This window comes from Kogia breviceps, chromosome 15 (genome assembly GCF_026419965.1).
Source record: "Kogia breviceps isolate mKogBre1 chromosome 15, mKogBre1 haplotype 1, whole genome shotgun sequence".
Taxonomy (NCBI): Eukaryota; Metazoa; Chordata; class Mammalia; order Artiodactyla; family Physeteridae; genus Kogia; species Kogia breviceps.
In genome coordinates, this window is record NC_081324.1 from 67,377,640 (window position 1) to 67,394,553 (window position 16,914).

General features: G+C 49.1%; 1 protein-coding gene across 25 annotated transcripts in view; it reads right to left on the reverse strand.

The window, feature by feature from the left end:
- Window positions 1-2,401: 2,401 nt before the first annotated feature.
- MTMR3 (myotubularin related protein 3) overlaps window positions 2,402-16,914 on the reverse strand; it is a 138,404-nt gene continuing 123,891 nt past the window's right edge. For 5 of the 25 annotated variants that reach the window (XM_067015912.1, XM_067015909.1, XM_067015913.1 and 2 more), the window contains 3 exons: window positions 15,180-16,593; window positions 13,923-14,033; window positions 8,469-10,686 (listed from right to left, as the gene is read on the reverse strand). In XM_067015912.1, coding sequence (XP_066872013.1) covers window positions 10,651-10,686; window positions 13,923-14,033; window positions 15,180-16,593 — 1,561 coding nt within the window. In that variant the 3' untranslated portion in view covers window positions 8,469-10,650. Of the gene's footprint in view, window positions 2,450-8,468; window positions 10,687-12,574; window positions 12,602-13,353; window positions 13,443-13,922; window positions 14,034-14,194; window positions 14,436-15,179; window positions 16,594-16,914 lie in introns of those variants that run through there. The other 20 variants (XM_059040884.2, XM_059040883.2, XM_067015904.1 and 17 more) reach the window with 8 other exon arrangements.

Sequence of the window (16,914 nt, forward strand, 5' to 3'; positions counted from 1 at the left end):
TTCATTGCCTTAGTGTGAGGCTGTCCTGGATGACTTGCAGAGGCAAGGGGAGTTTGGAGCAGAAGGGAAAGGAGGGGCAGAGGCAGGAGGAGCTCTGGGCATGGGGGCAGGGCAGGTAAGAGGGACTCTCAGGTCAGACAGGGCTGTGGAAGTACAGAGGGGGGCTGAGGGCACCGAGGAGGAAAGGGTGCCAGAGGGCTCCTTTGAAAGTTTGCTCCTACTCAGAGCCTAGAGGAGTGCAATTCCCCTCTGAGGGCATGTTCTGCCTGCTTAAGACCATGGTCATGTGGTTTAGCAGGCAGGCAGTTCAACTCCTCCACCTTCTGGACCTGCTGCCTGAGCCCACTTTTCTGCTCCCCATGGGGTGCAGGGCTGGCTCTGCATGCCTAGAGAGAAAGCCAGGCAGGGCAGCTGATAGCAAAATATTGCCCTAGGGGGGCAGAGGCAACACCACAAACTGGCCAGGGAGTCACCTCTGGTGCCTCTCCTTTCTCAGGATGGGCAGACATCAAGAGATTTGTGTTTGGGAAGTTCAGGGATCACCACTGCCCATCCAGACACTGACCAGAATGGAGGTAAGGCGGCAGAGCCCCAAAGGGAAGGGGCCAGCACGGCTGACTGCTTGCCCAGCCCTCACTGCCCTGGAAGCGAGGCCACCCCGTGGAGCCCATCTCTCGGAGACTCCCAGCAGCCCCAGGCAGAGCTCCCACCCCAGCCAGAGAACCTGCCCCTGGTAACACTCCACCCACTTAAGTGGCTGGATCTTAATTATTTCACTTTGGGGACCATCTTGGCTGGAGATTGCCCAGAGTCCCTATCACCCCTGAAAGACCTGACATGTTTCCCTTCTCCCTCCAGTTGAGCAGGTACAGGTGATAAGAGAAGTTCTGTTGCCTTGGAGCAGTACGGCTGCCTGGGAAACAAGAAGTGTTCCTGATGCTTCCAACTCTGGACGACGTGTGAAAGCAGGTAAGGTGGGGGCCTCAGGCAGAGCAGAAGTTTAAGTGCGGGCTTTGCAGGATGCTACCCCTCACGCTGCAGGGCAGCTAGACTTTGTAAAACATGATGTTTCCTCATTGGACCCTCAACAGCTTTGAGCGTTGACTGGACAAACTTCCCCGCAGAGGAGAAATTAAAGCAGAGTAGAGTGGTCAAAGCTACACCCTAAATCATGAATGAAGGGGCTAGAACACAGGTCCCACAATCTCCAGGTCAGGGCAGCACAGAGCTACGCACACACAGGCATGTGCCTAGGCAGACACCCAGCTCTGGCTTCTTGTGCTAAGAGTTGCCTTGACACCTGCCTTGGGGAGGAATTCAACTACAGTCTGGAAAGAGGAGGGCTCTAGCTGGGCTTGGGAGAGAGGATGGCAAAGTGACATCAGTGTTCACACCTGCTCCAGGCTGACTGGGAAGGAAATGCTGACATCCTAGCACTTTAGATCCTGCACGCAGAGGACAAAAGGCAAGGCCCGTGCTGCAGTCCTTTTGGTTCAGCCCTCCTTTCGACTGACAAGACTGGGCAGTCCTCAGGCCCGTGAGAATCAGTCCCCAAGTTAATGCCTCAGAGCTGTACAGGGCGGATGGAAGGGTATGCATGTGAAGTGGCCTTGCACACTGGCTCAGGTGGGCACACCTGATGTCTTAGCAGCTTCTCCAAGCCCCTGGGGAAGGATGACTTCGCTGCATTTCTGGCAGACTCACATGGAACTGTTGTTAATAAAGTGTCTCCGTTTTTAAGTACCCTGATTTATAAATTTCCAGGAAAGCATGTATGGAAGGAGGGCAGAGAACTGAACCTCAGGAACACCAATACCAACAAGGGAAAGGATGGTTTGGCGCAGCCTTGAAGGCCAGCTGCAGAGGTCGAAGAGCCAGCAGGTATGGATAGTCCTTGGGGACACCCAAGAAATGTGTTGAGGGGCAGAAGTCTGAGGCAGCAGTTGGCTGGTTTATCAACTCAAATGAAAGAATTAGCTACCCAGGTCAGGTCCCAAGGGCCAACAGGGACTTCAAAATTGGGAGCCGCCCCAGTAGAGTATGTGCCAGTGAGTACCAGAATCTTCTGGGTGACCTAAAAGAACCTCTAGTTCTAGGGACTAATCTTCCAATGGGCAAAATACAGTAGGGGAACCATTTATAATTAACTCACATCTGTTTTAATTTGGATGACGAAGCCTTAAATATGTTCAGCCACCGTGGGCTCCTTTGGCATTGGAGATGAAAGGAGGACCAGCTGAAGGCAAGGTCTTCACTCCTTTTCCAACCTTGGGCTTGCTTGCCAGGTGGTGAACACAACCTGGCCCAGGCCTGTGCCTTAGACATCCATGCTGTGCAGAGGTTAAGGCCCACCTCACTCCACCTCCCCTGCTCCTCAGCCTGGAGAGCTGGCTGGTCTGCATATCTTAGGGCTTGGTCAGTCTTCAGTCAGGAACCTAAACCTCACCACCTGTTCAGCAAAGTGAGGCCACATCAGTCTCCACAGGACTCAAGAGTTCTTAGATGCCACCCCAACCCCAACAAGCAATTTCTTTCTCTTGGCCCCCTTTCCCATTGCTTTTATAGGATTTTAAAGCAGCAGTGCAGCTGCAGACTTGCATCCATTAAAAAAATATATTTTAAGTTCATATATGAACTGTAAAGTCTTTGAGTAGTGATAAACTCGCAAATTATTTTAACTCAGATCAGAATGTTAAGGTGGAAGACCCAGGGCAGGGCCAGTCGTCTTCTAGTTTTAATACATGGTGGGACAGAAGCCCTGTCTGGCTCTGACCATTCAGAATGTCCACCAGAGACAGAAACGTCACCTCATTTCATGGACAGTGGAAAGGGGAGCACTTTCTAGTCACTCACTGTCAACGCCCTCTTTGTGGCCAGTGCTCTGCTCTAGATAAGGAAACGCTCAGTTCCTCACCACCCACGGGCAACTCAGTTGGCGCTGCAGGGCTGGATTCCAGCCCAAGTTTGTGGACTCAGAAACCCCAGGTTCTTTCCACCAAACGAGTGGTTCTGAAACTGGCTCTAGTGGCTTCAGAGGTTCCCTGCAAACATTCGCTTCAAATGTCATCTTAAATATTAAAAGTCGAGGGCTTCCCTGGTGGTTGACAGTCCGCCTGCCGATGCAGGGGACATGGGTTTGTGCCCCGGTCCAGAAGGATCCCGCATGCTGCGGAGTGGCTGGGCCTGTGCGTCCGGAGCCTGTGCTCCACAACGGGAGAGGCTGCGGCAGTGAGAAGCCCGCATACCGCAAAAAAAAAAAAAATTCGTCCTTAACACATACACTCAGATGTAAAACATGGGGTTGCTTAGGCTGCGTGAGACCTCGGGTAAGGCCTCCATTATTGCGCTTGTGTGGGCTTCTCAGGGGTCGCTGATGCAGAAGGTGCAAGCCTGGTGCTGGGATCGCCATACCCAGCTGCAACTCAGTGCTATGGCTCTCACCATAGTACAATTTTAGTGATTATAACCTTTGTGTGTTTCTTACCTGATGTATGGAGGATAAGGGCTGAAAGCAGGTATTGGATATTCCTCTTGATCTTTTTTCAAGTATCTACTTCAGTTTTGTCCGTAACTAGAGATTGCAGGCAACCTATGACTATTTCCACTTATACAGCTAAAAATCAGGATTTTTTCCTCCATACCATACCAGACAAAATCAGATATAAATTGGACACTGAGATAGTTCACAACTAACCCATTTGCACTAGTCAAAAATGCTCCCCCACCATCCTTGCCACCCCACTAGTTTAAGACATGACTTGAACTTATTTCATGCTATTAACACTTTTTATGTACATGAAAGGTTTAAAAGAAAAACAAATACTGCATTACAATATCAAAGCCTTTTGATTTTGGTTACCAGGGAGAGGAGGGCTCACAGTTTAAGCCTTCTGGTAGTGACTACTAAGCTCTTCTCCAAGATTTCTGGTTTGGCTAACTCAAAGAGAATCAGGTTAGAGTAACTATTTATCTAAGGCTGCTTTCTGGAAACCCAAGAGCACTGAGGGGAAGGGGGCAGGAGAGAATGTTTCTTATTCAAATTCTTCTGTTTATTCACTGGTAACCATGGATGAATCTTTGCTGCTCCCTGAAACTTGGTTTTCTCAACAAAATATCACAAACTCAAAATGGATTAAAGACCTAAATGTAAGACCGGATACTATAAAACTGTTAGAGGAAAACATAGGTAGAATACACTGACATAAATTGCATCAATATCTTTTTCAGTCCATCTCCCAGAGTAATGGAAATAAAAACAAAAATAAACAAATGGGACCTAATTAAACTCAAAAGCTTTTCCCACAACAAAGGAAACCACAAACAAAACAAGACAACCCAAAGAATGGGAGAAAATATTCGCAAACAGTGCGACTGACAAGGGATTACTCTCCAAAATATACAAACAGCTCATGCAGCTCAATGTCAAAAAAAAAAAAAAAAAGCAAACAACCCAATCAAAAAATAGGCAGTAGACCTACTAAATAGACATTTCTCCAAAGAAGACATACAGGTGGCCAAAAGGCACATGGAAAGATGCTCAACACTGCTAATTATTAGAGAAATGCAAATCAAAACTACAATGAGATATCACTTCACACTGGACAGAATGGCCATCATCAAAAAAATCTACAAACAATAAATGATGGAGAAGATGTGGAGAAAAGGGAACCCTCCTATACTGTTGGTGGGAATATACATTGGTAGAGGCACTATGGAGAACAGTATGGAGGTTCCTTAAACTAATAACAGCTACCACATGATCTAACAATCCCACTCCTGGGCTTATATCCAGAGAAAAACATGGTTCGAAAGGACAGAAGCACCCCAGTGTTCGTAGCAGCACAGTTTACAATAGCCAAGACATGGAAGCAACCTGAATGTCCATCGACTGATGAGTGGACAAAGAAGATGTGGTACAATGGAATGTTAGTCAATTAAAAAAAAAATGCCATTTGCAGCAACATAGATGGGCCTGGAGATTATCATACTAGGTGAAGTAAGTCAGAGAAAGACAAATATATGATATATGTGGAATCTAAAAAAAAGATACAAATGAACTTATTTACAAAACAAACAGTCTCACAGACTTAGACAATGAACTTGGGGGAAGGGTTGGGGGGAAGGATAGATAGGGAGTTTGGGATTCAAATGTATACACTGCTATATTTAAAACAGATAACCAACAAGGACCTACTGTAAAAAATAAAAAATTAAATTTAAAAAAATCAGGAGGTTGGATTAAATCAATGATTTCAGACTTTCATTTTAATCATCGAAACCTTTCTTCAAATCACATCACATCTTACTTGGAAGCCTAATACTGAATGGGACTGAAGGCTTGCTTCCCCACAGAACAGCATGAAAACCACAAAACTACACTATCTAAGGTCCCTCCCCGCTAACTCTAATATCAGGATTTCAGACCAGGCCTCTGAAACACAGATACTGACTCCTGCTGCCCCCTCCTGGCCAGGCCTCTCCCTGTCTCTTGAACAGACTAAGGGGTGGAGCTGTTTTATCCCATGCACCTCAAACACTGGTCACAAGACTGACTAGAGAACCACAGTGGCAAGGGGCTGAACAACTGTTTGTGAGTGAAAACGACATTTACTTAGTTTACATGGTCACGGAGGCTACAGCAGAATCAATGCTGTTACAATAGTGGGCACTACTGTCAGCAGCAACATGGTGTTTTTAACCAGAATCCAAGCCTCATGGGTTCAGTTTGCATTTAAAAAAAAAAAAACAGGAAGCAGTGAAAAGTCAATTTTGAATGCCAATGTAAAACAAATTTCACTGAAAATACAACTGAAATGCAACTGCTATGAGCACTATAAGAGAAGCTTCAATATGATAAAAAAGACAGTAAGTGGTAAATAAAATACAACAGCAGCATTAAAAAACTTTGTAATTCCTACTTCAGAGGGTACCCCTTCGCTTTCCTCCTCATGCCTCCAACAACTGCCTAGTCTGGAAGAGCCCTGTTCAACCAGGGAAGCAGATGGTATCTGCACAAATATGCAGCAGATGAACTCCACACAAGGCAGAGGACCAAAGTGTAAGTGTGGTTGTGTACTGGGGGCAGGGAGACTCCTGTTTAAGAGTCAGAGGCTTAGGAGCATAGCCACCTACTCCTGCTAGATGTCTCTCACACATTCTGGTCCTGCTCTCCAGACATCTCATCAGTCACCTCAACTTTGAACAAATGTTCTTATAAAATGACTAGAAATTAAACAGCTGGGACTCCTGCCATATTTTCCAAACTCCAAATGGAGAGTCAAGTCATTTTGCTCCACAGTCCAGGCCCATTTTCACTCACTGTTAGCCCTACCTTCAGCTAATGCAGTCCGGTGGGTACAGCTGCAGCTCTGGAGACACAGATCACTTGAACAGGTACCAGCAGAATGAAAAGTCCTGCAACAGCACCTTCAAAGCAGCCCTTCTTCTTAAGACAACAGTAGAGGTCATGGCTACAGTTAACAATCTCCCAGCCTCATGTGCAGCGGCCAAGTATATCAGCTGTCTCAAGGACAGTGGCCTGAAACTATATTCTAGGGTTTATCCTCAATTCCCATTTTGATATTTTTTAATAGCTGGAGATTAACCAATGCTCTGGGGCAGCATTTTGTTCATTCCCCTTTAAATCTGCCACAGTATTTTTTTTTTTTTTTTGCGGTACACAGGCCTCGCCTTCTCCTGTTGTGGAGCACAGGCTCAGCGGCCATGGCCCATGGGCCCAGCGGCTCCGCGGTATGTGGGATCTTCCCAGACTGGGGTATGAACCCGTGTCCCCTGCATTGGCAGGTGTACCCCCAACCACTGCGCCACCAGGGAAGCCCCACAGTACCTTTTTAATTCTTAGAATATTATTCTCTGCTAACATAAAAATGAACAATGAGCATATTAGCAAAATAAAGAAAAAACTTACACCTTTACTAGAAAGTCTCAGTGGATTAAGGCAGTCCTATCATTTTTTTGGACTGGGATTAAGGACACCAAAGTACAGAAAGAAGGGAAAAATTCAGAGATGAAGAGGACATCCTGGCATCTCAAGGTCACCATTAGTACTCCACTGCTTAGACCAAATACCTCCATGTGACAGCCCGAAGACATCTGGCTGTGTCCTCGGATAACAGCTTTTCTTCACATACTGCCCTCTTCCACAGGGCAGTTCCTTGCCTTAATTCACGCTGTGTAGGTCTCACCAGCACCTGGCTCTTCATCTTCCCTAACGCCAGTAACTCCCCCTCTATGGACCCAACAGCCTTGCTAGATTCTACAAGTGTTTTTAACTTGCCAAGGGCTAAGCATTAGTCCCCAGGCACAACAGGAGCTCTGTACAGACACACATTGGCTATGACACAACTCAGGTTTTTACAGATTGGTCTGAGCATAGACTTGGCTCCCAGATGGACTGAAGGCAGCTGAAGTGGCACCTTCTCCTCCCAGAGGACAAGTTAGTTCTCAAACACCTGCCAGATGGCACACACAGCTCAGACTAGAACCAGCTGAGCTGTTTTTAAGTGAGTGTGTACTTTAGGAAATGAGTACATCCAGAAAGTGACCTTGGAAGGCTCTCCGGTAGCTCAGAGCAGGTCACTCATCAGAGCCCCCAACTCACCACAGATGTGAGGTTGGCAACCCCAGAGCTGGGCGTTACTCAGTACCTACCTTCCCTCAGGAAGAACTGCATAACGTTACGTCCCCCACAGGCCCACAGGATGGGAAGGGTGCCCAAGAGTGACACAGGAAAGAAAATCCACCTCAGCGAAGAACAAGAACTAGTCCGAAGTGACTAGAAACTACGGCCTTCTCGGCTGGTTGCAGATCTAAGGAGCAGAGGTTCCTCCCTCTGTGTGGGAGGAGGAAGGAGACCTCTAGTTAGGCACACAATCCACTCACATCCAATTCAGTTTCTGCCCAAGGTCTCTCTGCCCACCCGTAATTCTCTCATCCAAGACAGCAGAGCAGAGGCACTTTCTAGCTACCCTCCCCGAAAAACCTCCTTTCAGTCTCCACTGCACACATGCCTCAGTGCTTACCTGCTGCTACAGGTGCAGCTGTTGCTCCCTGCGTTGGGGTTAAGGGGCCAGAGCACTGGCTAAAATCAAAGCAACAGAAAAAAAAAAAAAAAAAAAAGGTGAGCCTGGAGGACAGAGGTAGTTTTAATTACTGTTGATACTCAGTTCTTCAGATAAGGAAGAACAGCTGATTGTTAAGGTGTCAGACTGCTTTGCCTTTTTAGCTTTGGAGATGTTAGTGGCAAAAACCATCGAGGAAATGTGTTGCAGTATGTGGGTGTTGTGGTCCGGCTCCTTGCCAAGGTCCAAAGTTGAAAAGAAATCAGTAGTTTTCCTTTGCCAAAGTTAACTTTCTCAGCAGCACTTCGAATTGCTTCTGTGTAAGAGGGAAATGGGTTGAAGGGGAATAAACCACAGGGAAAAGAATTAGAACGTGTTAGCAAATGCTACCATGCGAACACTAAACTTTATTCACTTTATTTATATATTTAACAGTTCTAAAGTATTTACTTCTTGCTTTGACAAAAAATGAAAAATATAGGAGCACTGACCAACTCCTCTTTAGGAGAAAAGGGTTATATATACAGCTACGGAGAGTTACGGTTCCTCCTTTACATACAAAGAAAAATATTAATAAAAAAGTGCTTCATTGATCAAAAAAGGGCTAAGAGCTGCAAGCATTTATTCACACTGTACATCAGACCCAAGAAACCCGTATCGTAACCTCTTGGCACCTGTCACTAGGACCTGCACAATCTTCAGTTAGACTGACTTCTCCCTACCTGCAAGGCCAGACAACATAGAGTGCGAACACCCTGTTTCACTAAGTTCAGATTCTGAGCAACCTCCTGCCACTGGGAAGTCAGAGACGCACTCAGATGCTCTTGGCTTTGCCTGGACTGACAGCTCCAGGGAAGGCTTCTGGGCCACGTCTTATCTACACCCAGGCACACACAGGAGCCACCTTCCTGAGAGACAACTTGCCCTTAGCCAGGGAATTGCTTCCAGAGGGTCAGGAGAGTATTCTTAGGCCTCACCCCCACTGCCCACCACAATCCGCCCTGTTACCAGTTAGCAGCTTTTAGCAGAGCCAAGCATGGCCCTTCCCCCGAGAGGGAGGGCAGGCACAAAACATGGCTGCCAAGATCACAAAGCAAAAACCTAAACTGCTCTCCACTCTTCTCCATACCCACCTCCACCACAAATATTCTTGATTTAAGGCTCTTTTTGGACCCCATCAAAGCTTACTAAGGAAAGGTGCCTTGCATCTCCTACGGGCTTTGTCACTTCTATAAGGAGCCCTGCAGAGTCACCAAGTGGCCCCTCACTGCTGACCAGCAGCACAGGAGCAGGGCAGTGGGACCACTGGGCCCTTCCCACTGCTCCAGAAGGGGAGGCGGAGGAAGGCTGAGTCTATGGGACATGCTCCCTTCTCCAGACACTGCACTCTGAAAGGCTGATTCTACCCCTAATGGGGGAGATCCATGATTGGTTTGGGAGTGGGGAATTTTTGGAACCCTGAGTCTGGATTTCCCTGTGCTAGATGAGGAAGAGAGATTGTTTGGGGGACCAGGCCCTGAAAGGGGCTTCCAGGCTCAGGGCATACTTTGGCCTTGACCATGGCAGCAGGATACTGCACTCTGGCCAGTCTGCACCCTATGCCTGAGGGTGGAAAGCGCCACATACAGCCTGGCTGAGGGGGGCAGACTGTTGACAGTGAGGGGAGCCCTAGACAATCTGGGTCAAGTTAAAAAGAGAATCCCATAGGGGAGAATATGCCAGCCACCCATTCCCAGCCCTCTTCCTGCCTCACGAGTACACCCCTTCTTTCCCCAAATGGGGTGGGGGTGCCTAAGGGGTCCCACTTACTATGTGCCTGTGCCCCTCCCCCCAAACCCCAATCCCATTTATCTGCCTGTGGGGTGGGACTAGCCCAGTCCCTCTGGGAAGGGAGAGGGCACCTGGGGCACTGCTCTTAGAGCAGGTAATTTCGGCATCCTCAGCAGCAAAGGTTTTTCCAATCCAGTCAGCTCTGATGTGGCAGTGATACGAGGAATGGTCACAAACATCAGCACTGGCTTTATTCCCTGCTCTCTCTCTCAGGCCTCCACTCCTGACTCAACCAGCCTCCTCCCATCCTGAGGAACTAAGCCATCCCTCAGCATCGCCTGACAGCAGTCAGCTCAACAATTAGGGGGCCTAGCAACCTCTGGTCTTCCACCCCCCCCCAAAAAAAAAAGACAAACAGGGTACTTGTCTCATTTTTGGAGGCAGGGGGAAGATAGAAAATGGAGAGGAAAAAAAATGCGGGGGTGGGTTGGGAAGGGAGAGATCAATCTACAATCCAGTGGTACATCCCAAATTTCCATCACTCTGCACAGTTGATTCCATGTCCCCATTCCAAAGTGCATGGGCCTCTCAGTCTGCCCAGGCTGTTGTGGGCCTGTCAGAGGAACAGCAGCTTGGCCTCTGCCTGCCCCAGGTCACTGAGCTTCAGTTTGAAGTGGCAGCAATGGGCTTATCCAGTTCAAGGTCAATGCTGGAGCTTGTGGGATGCAGGCTGCTATAGCAAGACTTGCACACTCGACTAGGTTCAAAGAGCTGTTGGCTGGGAACTGGAACCTTCTGGTTACAACAACTGGAGCAGAATACGTTCCCACAATTCCTTGAGATGAGCAGAAACAAAAACAGCATTAGTGTCAGCGGACACGGGGTGAAGAAACCAACTTCAGAAGACAGCGCTTCTCTGTACACGATTCAGATGTGCCGGAGATTCCTCTAATATCAAACACTCTCGTTTGTCTAAACCCAGGAAGAAGCCAGGAAGGGAGGGGACCGCTCCCTAGCACAATGGCACACCACTTTCACTTTAGGGCCAAGGACACCTGGCTGCCTCATCACTATGGCTCAAGGTTACAAGGTGTCAGGTAGATGCTACTCAAGAGAGATCTGTGAAAACAAATGAGCCCAGGGCAGAAGGCAGCTGCTAGCTCAATGGCCAAGTCTTGGCCCAGGAAAACCCCGTGGCCACACCCACCTGGGCAATGGCCTCTGTGTAGCTCACGATCATAGAGAGGCCAGAGTCCAATGAAACTGCCTCTGAGCTAATCAGATGAGAGAAACTCCCAGCCCAGCTGGGAAGTGAGGAGCCTTGCCCAAAGGTTCAGAGGCAACAACATGAAGAATTGACTGCTGCCATCTAGGACTGCTTTTGCTGCCAGCATGCAAAGCCAGGAGACAAGCAACCAGTGACACATGCTCAGGGTGAAAAGACAAGAGCACAGGTGAGCACAGGTGCACACACACACCCCCTGTTAGACAAGGATGAGTTGACACTGGGTCACTCCCCTGCCCCCATGCATCTCCAGGGAATATCAGCTCTACCTGAAGGCCTGACTGCACCCAGGTCCCCGGCCTCTCTCCACTCCTCCATTTGAAAGCCCAGCTCTGGTGCGCCTGTGCAGCGAAGGTCTGCACACCCAAACTGATGCCCTTCACAACTACCAGGAAAGGGAACTGGCAGAGGATGAGTTTCTGCTCACCTTACAACCCCACCCCACCCCACCCTGGGGAGGCCCTAGAATAGGAGACTCTGAAGAGTCTGATGCAGCCCGCCAAAGACTTGGGGCAAGCATCTAAAAGGAAATCCTCCTCCTTAGCCAGCATCACTCACTACCTTTTTTTCATTTATGCTCCTCAGAAAGGAAACCCACTGCTGGATTAAGGACCACTTAAGCACAGAAGAGAGAATACTGAATACCCTTTGGCAACAAAATACCAACGCAAAAGGAAAAGGCTAGACAAAGCAATGGAAAGACAGAACTAAAACAAACACAAGACTTCATCTTCTAGAATGCAGTGAATACTTCACAACTCTGTTTCTGAAAAGCATGAGTCAGCAACAACTGTGGTTACAGAGAAAAATTACCTAAATCTACTTCTGGATGTGTACATTTATTTAACATACCTTCTGGAATTCAGCTTAAAGGCCTGACATGTATTGAATGAGTTAAGCTTTTCTATCTGACTTCTTTCAGGGGATCCTGATAGACCCTAAGTGGAGTTTTCCCTTAAGTCTTCAATGCTAATAGTTCTCTGGAAAGACCACCTCTGTTCAGTCCTGGGCTCTTTTTTTTTTTTTCTTTAAAAAAAAAAAAAAACAGCAGTCATGCTCTTTGACTTGAAAGTCACCAGCATCATTCTGGCATCTAAGTGAATGATCGACCCAAAAGAAATAGCTCTAAAACCCCTCAACTGGCTATTCCACAAGACCAGCCCCTGCTGAAGCACTGCTTCTTGCCATAAGCAAGATGGCTTGGCTGACCTATGCAGTCAGCAGGGGCAACCACGGCTGCAACCTGACTCAGCTGTAATGGTCTCCTCAGCCAGCTGCTGTGGTCCCCCCACCCCACCCAAGCCCACCTGCTTGCCTGCCTGCACTCCTGCCCCAAGCTTCATCCCAAAGAGTGCAGAGAGGGGGAAATGGTAGCATTAGTGTGGAGAAGTTACTGTAGGTGTGCAGAAATCACAGACAGGTTGTTGCAAATGCTCACCACGTTTGATCAACACGGTCAATGTCCCTGCAAGGAGGGGAGAAAGAGCTCAGAGAAGAAGCCAACTAAAGACATTTGGGCTTGGGGTGAGGGTGGGGAGATATACAGTCCTAGAAGCATCATCACTAGACAAAGAGGTGGTTCCATTTTCAATCCAGGTCCATTCATGTGGGTGGGCTATGTCACAGTTCAGATAAAATTCCTACCCCAAGAACACTGAACATCCTCCAGTCACCACCCCAGCTGGGGCAAAGCATCCCTAGCCATTCACTACCCCAACCCAGAAGGAAGAAAGAAGTCAGGAGCTTTATGGATTGAAGACTATACCCTAAGCTATTCCCACTAGTCCTCCAACCAATAAGTATGCCGTCAGGGGGCGGGGGTAAGGAGTAGGGAAACAAAGTTCCCTGCCCACAGCAGGAAAACTCTCTTTGCTCACAGCAGGCATGCTGAATGGGAAGAAACTGTATTCTAGGAATAAGAAATGGCGGTGTGGGTGGTGGTGGCAGTTGCTCCACCAATCCAGAAAGCAAAATAAAAAAGGGACATCATTTTCAAAACTTACTCACGATCACTCTAAAATGGAAGAATGACACCCAGTGCAGTTCTGCAAACACCAATTTCAGAGGCACAAAAGGTGAGTCAGGGTCCCGAAGACCCTGGGGTCTGCCTCACAACACTGCCAGCCAGCTGCCTGCATCTTTCAAATCTGCAGGCTCTGTGGACCAAACCTCAGCCTCTACACCCCCACCCACCCCACCACACCCTCCCAGTGGCACCTGCAGTGGTGCTTCCTGCTGGCAAGCCAGAAGGCGCTGTCGCATGCATAGCAGTGGGCGGCCAGGTGGTCAGGGAGCCAACGGGTCATCTGTAAAACGGATGAGGCCAGGTTAGTGACAGGAGATGGGCCATCCAGCCGGAGCCAACAGAGCCATGCTGGGGGCAGCAAGAGTCACAAGGACCACACTGGCTCCAGTGGCACCAGCCCATCAGGTCTGATGTCAGCAGTACAAGAAAGGCGTCCAAATCGTTTCCCTGGAGGGGACTCCAAACTCCCCTGAGATCGAGTGGCAGGCAATAGCACCCTGGGTCGCTATGAGAGCTGGCAAGGCTCCAGTTCAAGGCTCCTCAAGGCAATGAGGAGAGAGGGCTGGCCTGCTGCTTCTCCCTTGCTGAGAAATTCTAGGCTTGATGGGAATTCATAGGTGCTGAGATTCAGAGAGGCTCAAGGCTAAGTGTGCTGTGTGGTCATTCCTTAGCCAGGGGCAGAGGGAATGGATGATGGGGGTAGAGAAGAACTGCAAAACAGTTGCATGGGTGGCACTCAGAACAGGGGCTGAGCCTGTACCTCCGTGTCCTGTTTATCCACCTGCTCCCAGCTGGCTTCAGAGAAAATCTCTGTGCTGCAGCGAGACAAACAGTTCTGATCCAGAATGCTTTCCGAGTCAGGAATTGAAGTCTGTTGGCAAACAAACACAGCTGAACAGAATGAACCTGGTCTCCTCCCAGAAGAAGAAAGGGCTTGGCAAAGAAGGGAGCACTGGGGACTTTGGGCAGGCCTAGGTGTTAGGGCTGCTGAATCTCTAGGTGCCTCAGCCATCAAGAATTGGGTTGAGCAGGTTCAGAGACAGGGCTGAGCTCAGCTGGAAGAGAGATACACACAGATCTAAGATTATGTGCAGGGATTCTAGAGTGGAAAGACAGGCCTTGGGTTCCAGTAAGTGAGTAGGGCAGAAATGACCAGGATGAAGCGGGAACTCAGTGTCAGCTGCTCCAGGGGGCCTGTCAATCCAACCCTGCCACTTACATGTGTGTGTTGAAACTGAGTGCTTTGGGCATGTCCTCCTTTCTCTGAAGGACTCTTTGGGAAAATGAGAAACCATCATTAGTATAAAGGAAAAACCAAGTCAGTTTGAAGTGAAAGTCATTGGACAAGCCCGCCTTTAATGTACGCTGACTGCTTCAGAGCCAGACTCACACTTGTCCTTAATCACATCGAGACTGCCTCCTTGAGAACCTCCCCTCAGGTACCACCACTCCGGTCACCAGGCTCCATCAGTGCTAACTCCCAACAGTGCTACCTCTCCCCATTTCTACTGCCATCGCTACCTCTCCCCATTTCTACTGCCATCAGCTGCCGCAAGGTAGGTACAAATATCTGTTTAAAAAGAACTAAACCTTCACAGCTACAGCCCATGTTATGTATGGGGGTTGGGGGGTGGGGTGCAGCGGCTAATTGTTCACTAGCTACTGGGGTAGGACAGGCACTATGATTTCTCAGGAATATTTGACATTGCCCTACAAATGTTATTCTGCCCAGGAGTTCACGCTTTTCTCAAGGCATAATCCTCTCTCCAAAGAGAACTGACCAACCACATAGTGAGTGCTAACTCTCTTCCTTATTCTGTCTAGACAAGATACTTGTGGAAAGTAAGCAAGACAGGAAAGAAAAAGAAGAACACTGCCAATCACCTGGCTGAGGCTGATCTCCAGCCTCTCTCAATTCTGGAAGTTTCCAGTTCTTTCAGAAATCTGTACAAAGGGCGCCCCGGCTCAGTGTGCCCTGCCTCCTTGTGCAGCTATGGAGGCACCATGGTGTACTTACCACTTCATCCCCAAAGTCCCCATTGAAGCGTAGGGAGCTGGTCAGGTACTGGCTCTCCAGGCGACTCCTCAGCTCCTGGACTTGTTTCTTCAAGGTCTCCACTTCCTGCTGGTGGCCTGACTCAATCTGACGCAGGCGCTGTTGGATAGTGTCCGTGTACACAGGCATGCCGTCGTCATCCAGGTGGCTGCGGGAAGGCTGGTCAGGGCTGCCAGTTGCAGACGCCCTCCCCGAGTGGCTGTGCAGCCACTTGTGGTGCAAGTTCCTCGAGTGTAAGTGGGCAGAGCTGCAGCTTGTGGCAGACAGCTGGCGGCTCAGTGAGTCCTTGCTCCTGCCAGTCTCCCCATTGGCGCAGTGCCCATTGGGGGTAGGGTACTTCTGGAGGGTACTACGCCCTGGCAGCTGCTCTGAGGCCTTATTTTCAGTCTCTGGAGCACCATTGCACACAAGCCCCTCTTTACATTCGGCTAAAGGCAAGGCACAAGGAGAATGCGCTGGGCTCTGGGTGCTGCTGGGGGAAGTCCTATACACCAGAGATCCCACTTGGGGCCTCTCAGCCAGGCTCCTCTCTGAAGGCCTGGGCTCCATGGCTTGAGGAAGCTCCTCCTTGCCACTGAACCTGCCACTGCTTACCCTGGCAGGTAAGCAAGGTCTCTCATGGCCTTGGGGACCACTTTCTGACTTCACTTTATCTTCCACTAACATGTCCATGGAACTATCCACGTTTGGTCCTCTGGTCTCAAATGAAACTTGGGAGGGCAGAGAACTTGACTGTGAGGTACCAGAGCCAACTTTTACATCTACTGAGATTGGAAAGACTGCCTCCTCCCTGTCCTGTGTGATAGCTCCTATTCGAGACTGTTCCACAAGGACCTCCTGGGCATCCTCTCCCCGGGGGGGCTCCTGGAGAGAACTGGGGAGAATACTATGCCCACCCTGCTGCTCAGGAATGCCCTGTGAGGGCACAAGAAGGCTGGTGCCTGGATGGCTCCTTAGAGCAGCATCACCCAGTTCTGGCTCTTGATGAAGCACAATGGTTGGGCACTCAGGGGTCTTCCCCCTGCTTCCCTCTTCTAAAAGAGCCTCCTCTTTGACCTCCTGCATCCCCCTATGGGCAGGCTCCTCTACCCCACTCTCCTCTTTGGTGGCCTCTTGCAGGATATTCTCCATCTGCCCCTCAGCTACTCCAGCTGCAACAGACAGCTCGGCGCCACCCAGCACTTTGGCTGGCTTCCCCAGGCTGTCAGGATCCAGAAGCTCCTCTCCAGGACCAGCCAGAGTGCTCAGTTCCAGCGAGCGACGGTGCTCCTGCCACTTCTCATTCAGGCTTGGGTCACTGCTGCGCCGGCTGGCTAGAGGCACTGTGTTCTCGCAGGCTGTGGTCAGATTGTCAAATGATCTAGTCTTTGGTAGCCTAAAGGAAGGAGTTTGGGGGAAATGAGAATATGAGGTTGTTCACAGGGAAGTAAGAGACAACAGGTTTTAACAGGCAGTCATTTCATAAACAGCTACTCAAGGAGTCATGGTGCATATGGAGTAAGACTCAGACTGCAGGAAGGCAGAGCTCCAGGATGAGTACTTCTATTGCTCCGGCACCATCCCCACCCCATGCCCCACACATACAAATAAGCTAATAGAAAATGCTATTTTAAAAAGATATTCTTCATGATACTGCTGTGTTTCTCAATTAGTGGCAGAGGAAAGTAGCACTGCTGATCTTCTGATATTACAATAT